This window comes from Myotis lucifugus, unplaced genomic scaffold (assembly GCF_000147115.1).
Source record: "Myotis lucifugus unplaced genomic scaffold, Myoluc2.0 scaffold_448, whole genome shotgun sequence".
Classification (NCBI taxonomy): Eukaryota; Metazoa; Chordata; class Mammalia; order Chiroptera; family Vespertilionidae; genus Myotis; species Myotis lucifugus.
Genome location: NW_005871496.1, coordinates 711034 through 716980, shown reverse-complemented (window position 1 = coordinate 716980; position 5947 = coordinate 711034). Strand labels below are relative to the sequence as shown.

General features: G+C 54.0%; 1 protein-coding gene across 1 annotated transcript in view; it reads left to right on the top strand.

Moving 5' to 3' along the window:
* DSCAML1 (DS cell adhesion molecule like 1) overlaps positions 1–5947 on the top strand; it is a 95674-nt gene that overhangs the window by 86287 nt on the left and 3440 nt on the right. Inside the window, 6 exon segments of the mRNA XM_023744297.1 lie at positions 263–451; positions 813–1100; positions 2449–2604; positions 4522–4552; positions 4701–4819; positions 5607–5759. Of these exon segments, the coding sequence (XP_023600065.1) occupies positions 263–451; positions 813–1100; positions 2449–2604; positions 4522–4552; positions 4701–4819; positions 5607–5759 (936 nt within the window).

Sequence of the window (5947 nt, the reverse complement as noted above, 5' to 3'; positions counted from 1 at the left end):
AGAGGAGCTAGCTAGGGATCCTGCAAACACACCGGCGCTGTTTTCGGCCCCCCCCCCCCCCGCAAGCAGCAGCTTTGGCCTCTAAACTCCAGCTTTAGAGCTGCAGAGAGAGCGGTAACACTCACCCAGGCTCTCCCAGGTTTGCTCTGAAGTGCATGGGCCCCTCCCAATGAGCAGACCCCCCCCCCCCGCCGAGCCCTGTGTAAAGCAGGCCAGTTCCCTGGCCAGTATCTCGCCCTGAGCCAGGCCAACCTCCCCGCAGGCTTCGTGCTGCAGTACTCGGTGGACAACAGCGAGGAGTGGAAGGACGTGTTCATCAGCTCGAGCGAGCGGGCCTTCAAGCTGGACAGTCTCAAGTGCGGCACGTGGTACAAGGTGAAGCTGGCGGCCAAGAACAGCGTGGGCTCCGGGCGCATCAGCGAGATCATCGAGGCCAAGACCCACGGGCGGGGTGAGGCCGGGTGACATGGCGGGCAGGAGGGCGCAGGGAGGCGGGAGGCTACAGGGAGATGCCGCCGAGCTCCCCTCAGCTCGGCGTCTGGACGAATCCCAGTAGGAAACACGGGTCCCCCTTCCCCACTGGGGTGGCAGGTGCTTGTGCCTCTCTTCCTCTGCCTGCATCTCCCTCCTTTGCCGAGGCCTTCTCTCCAGTCTTCCCGCCTCTCCCCCTCCTCTTCCCTGGGCATCTCACCGCCACCTGTGCCAACCACTGCCCCCTGGAGCCGCTGCAGTCCCCGGGGACCTGGGCCAGCCCAGATGCCTGACTCCCTCCCCTCCCAGTCTCTCTGACCCCTCTCTCCTCTGGCCCCCAGAGCCCTCCTTCAGCAAAGACCAGCATCTCTTCACCCACATCAACTCCACGCACGCGCGGCTGAACCTGCAGGGCTGGAGCAACGGGGGCTGCCCCATCACGGCCATCGCACTGGAGTTCCGGCCCAAGGGCACCTGGGCCTGGCAGGGCCTCCGGGCCAACACCTCTGGGGAGGTATTTCTGACCGAACTGCGAGAGGCCACGTGGTACGAGCTCCGCATGAGGGCGTGCAACAGCGCTGGCTGCGGCAACGAGACGGCCCAGTTCGCCACCCTGGACTACGATGGCAGTGAGTCGGGAAGCGGGGGAACGACACAGATGCTGGCACTGGGGGCTGCCAGGGTAGCTGGTAGAGAGAGAGACTAACACAGAGAAAAATCAGCAGGACTATCGTCAGGAGAAAGGCTGACAGGTGGGTACAGGCAAAGGCAGCAGCAGACTGGCAGGCAGGCGGTGCACCAGAGACAGGCAGACAAACAGGTCTGACACTAGGGCTCTGAAGGCGGGAGCCTTGCCGGCCATTGCTTCAGAGACGGGGAGGGAGGTGCGGTTGAGGCCCTGCCCTCTGAGACCCGCTACTGACTCGGGATATGAGGCAGGAGGGGCGGGTCTCGCTGCAGTAACAGAGACATGGGCACGGCCCCGGGCTGAGTCGGTGGAGATGTGTTTCTTGCGCCCATACAGTCTCCTGGGGGCTGGCTGGCCACCAGCTTTTAGCTCTGTCATCTTGAACTGTGACCTCCAAGATAACCAGGGAGAGAGGGAGAAGGCTCCCCACTTCTCAGGGGCCTGGGCCAGGAGGTGACACCCCTGACTCCTAGTCATGCTCTGAGGTCCGGGACGAGGCGCATGGCTGTCGCTGGGACATGCACACAAGCACATGGGTATCGGTGAGCACTAACTGGTGTCTGCCACAGGGGACACCTCGCACATGACGCACACACATGCACACGTGTGCACCCACATAGACACACACAAACATGAAAGGCGTCCAGAAGGCTGCATTCAGAGGGACATTGTCACCAGCTAGACGAAGTCTGCCCGGCGAGGGGATGGCTCAGGCAGGAAAGGCTCATGAAGGAGAGGACTCTGAGGGAGGCTCTGAAACAGGCACAGGGCTCGGCCGAGGGCTGTCAGCAGGAGACGTCGCTGCCTCCTGCTCCGTGCAGGCGCCCAAGGCCAGCAGACACGGCCCATGGGAGGGGGAGCAGGGAGGGAAGGCGGTGTACATAGTAGCTTTTGTCTTCATCTGGAGAAGAGAACCCAGGATCCCACCGCCTGACTTCTCTCTACTGAGATTCTCACCATCTCCCCCACCCACCCCACCTGCCCAGCTGGCTGTGGGAATCTGAGCCCACCCATCCACCCTTTAAGAATGAATGTGAACTCCAACAAGAGAAACAGGTTCAGGAAGTCATTAATATCAAAATGTAGTGTGGAAACTACCCCACTGTCCATGGTTGTCCTGATGGGACCAGAATTTGGGGGAGCAGAGGGGAGGAGCTCTGCACCAAGAAGTGGAGGTCAGCGTAAGAACGAGGGCAGAAAGAACGGTCCCAGGGCTCCCCCACCCATGGGAATCAACATAGCACCCAACTCATAAGGGACACCTGACTGCCTTCCTCACCCCCATCCAGGCACCATCCCTCCCATCAAGTCTGCTCAAGGCGAGGGAGACGATGTGAGGAAGCTGTTCACCATCGGCTGCCCCGTCATCCTGGCCACGCTGGGGCTGGCTCTGCTCTTCATCGTACGGAAGAAGAGGAAGGAGAAACGGCTGAAGCGGCTGCGAGGTGGGGGGGTTTCCTTCCTGTGGCCTCTTGGGCAGGAGCGCTGACCCTCAGCCCCACCGGCCACCTTCCCTGGCTCACAGCTTTCCCTGGACAAGAGAGAGTGCCCGTGTGCACTTGAAAGGAGCCGCACTCCACCCTTCCAAACCTCCTCATGTTGACTGGTCCCTTCTCTGTGCCCCCAGGACTTTGTGCCTGTCCTAACCAGGGCTGACTTCTAGAGGCTCACACTGGGAAAGCCGTGTTGCTTGTTAAAAGATTTTAAAATGTCCTTGTTGATTGGTAAATAGATGTTGCTCCTTTCACCCTAGATGTGCCGATCTCTCACACAGGGCCCAGCCACTAGTGAGCATGCCTGCAGGGTTCTTTAGGGCCTCTCTCATTTCTGACTGGACAGTTTCCATGCACACCCATTTTCAAATATTTTGAATATCATCCCCTGTCCCCACATCTAATAGTGCAGCGTGGCATGAATGGGTCTGATTTGCCTCGATTTGTACAGTGTCTGACACCTACTAGCTGCTTAATAGATGTTCGCCACTCATTTGGAAAACATTTATTGAGTATCTGGCAGACATTGGAGATCAAAAGATGAATAAAGAAGGAACAACATGCCCTTATAGAGTTCACGGTCTAATGTGAGAAGCCAGGGCACAATAGCAGCACAGAAGAGGAAATGACTGACACTGCCCAGGGTGTTTAGGAGTTGGGTGAATGATGAATGAATGGTTCAAAGGATGGTTGGATGGCTGCTGGACAGATGGGTGAATAGATGAATGGATAGCTGGTTGGATGAGTGATTACATAGTTGGATGGAAGGTTAGATTATTGATTGGATGGTTGGATGGAAGGATGTATAGATGGAAATGTGGTTGGAAGTATGGTTGAATAAAAGGTTTACTGAATAAATGGTTGAATGGATTGGTGGTGGTATAGATAGATGGATGAAGGAGTGGATGGATGGATGGATGGATGGATGGATGGATGGATGGATAGGTGGTTGGATGGGTGAATGGATGGTTGTATAGATTGATGGTTGAAGGGATGCTTGATTGTATAGATGCTTATTTGGATGGATAGAAGGATGATAAGATGAAGGGATGGTTAAATAGTTAAACGAATGGATGTTTGGATGAATAGTTAAGTAAATGAATGCATAGTTGAATAAATGGTTGGAGAAATAGTTGGATGGGCTGATGGTTGAATGGATGGGTAGTTGAATTGGTGGATGATGGATGAATAGTTGGATGGGTGAGTAGATGAGTGTATGACCAGTTGGACAGGTGAATGGACAGGTATTTGGATCAATAATAAATGGATGAATGGGTGGTAGATGGATGCATGCCTGGAACTAGATTCACTCTGACAGATCATTCTGTTATCAGGGGGTTTAATGGATTAACCAGGACCTTTGCTTCTCCTCACTCACCAATTTTTACCCTGAGAGTCCTAATCCTACTCAAGGGCCCTCTGAAACAAAGCAGGGCCCTCCAAATCCATCCATGGATTTTCTAGGGGATAGATGCCCTGGAGGAGGACGTGACACCTCTTGGTTGATAGTCATCTGGGGCTTCCCATTGACCACCTCTACTGCATCCTCCACTCTCTCCTCTCCCCAGCAGATAACTAAGGAGAAACCCACCATTGATGCCCATTTCCAGTCTGCTCTGGTGCCTTGTTTAATTAGAGTCAGGAACCAAATGGAGCTCTTTATATACCCTCTCCTTTGGCAAGGACCTTCCTATTAGATAAAAGTCTGAGGAAAGGAAAACATGTTTTAGACTGTTCTAGAGGTCCTTACAGTTCTCCCTCTTCTTCCCAAGAGACCAGCCTTGGTCTCAGCTCTCCCACATGCCTTCTCCAATTCTCATCCTCCTCAAAGTCCATTCTCACCCAGCCCCTCTCTCTACTGTTTTGCAGATGCAAAGAGTTTGGCAGAGATGTTGATAAGGTGGGTTTCATATAGTTGCTTCTTCTCTCCTCTCCTCTCTCTTCCCCACTGCAGGGGACAAGCTTCAATCCCCGCTGTTTTTGCAAAAAACCCTCCCCCAACCCCTTATGGCTGCTGAGTCACCCACCTGTAGCCCTTCTCCCCACAGCAAGAACAACCGAAGCTTTGACACCCCCGTGAAGGGGCCCCCCCAGGGCCCTCGGCTACACATTGACATCCCCAGGGTCCAGCTGCTAATCGAGGACAAGGAGGGCATCAAGCAGTTAGGTGAGTGACAGGGGCCACAAGCTCTCTGTCCTGTGTGTTTCCCAGGTCACACAACACCACAGGCAGCCACCAAGGCCTCACAGCAGTGCTGGGGTTCTCACCGAAGCCCTAGCAATAGCTCAACAACCTCCAATGCATTGCAGCTTCTCTCAAGAGCTGTTAATGCCCTAGCTGGTTTGGCTCAGTGGATAGAGCGTCAGCCTGCAGACCAAAGGGTCCCAGGTTCGATTTCGGTCAAGGGCACATACCTCAGTTGCAGGCTCCTCCCCAGCCGGGGCCCTAGTCAGGACTTGTTCAGGAGGCAACAAATCGATGTGTTTCTCTCACATCAATGTTTCTCTCTGTCTTTCCCTCTCTCTTCCACTCTTCCTAAAAATTAATGGAAAAATATCCTCAGGTGAGGATTAACAAAAATAACAAACCAAAAAAAAAAAAAAAAAAAAAGCTGTTTCCTTCTCTAAGGCAGTGGTTCTCAACCTTCTGGCCCTTTAAATACAGTTCCTCATGTTGTGACCCAACCATAAAATTATTTTCGTTGCTACTTCATAACCGTAATGTTGCTACTGTTATGAATCGTAATGTAAATATCTGATATGCAGGATGGTCTTAGGCGACCCCTGTGAAAGGGTCGTTCGACTGTCAAAGGGGTCTCGACCCACAGGTTGAGAACCGCTGGTCTAAGGGATCATTTTCCTGGCAGTTCACTGGATAAAGACAAAGAGAAATTTGAGGATTAAAGACGGTGCCCAGAGGGAAGGAGTCCTGCTGATTGTTTTTCTTCCTCCAGGAGATGACAAGGCCACCATCCCTGTGGCGGACGCTGAGTTCAGCCAAGCTGTCAACCCACAGAGTTTCTGTACCGGTGTCTCCTTGCACCACCCGGCCCTCATCCAGAGCACCGGCCCCCTCATCGACATGTCTGATATCCGGCCAGGCACCAGTACGCATCCCCCAGGGAGGCAGCCCCTCCTGCACAGTGTGTCTTGGGCACAGCATGGGGCAGGGGTAATGTTTTCAAAAAATAAAAAAGAAGGTGGAACCGTGTGGAGAGCAGGAAGCGCAGTGGAGTTAGAGCCTGGGCACCTGGCCTGCAGACTTCCTTACCTGTGACTTTGGGAACTTACCTAA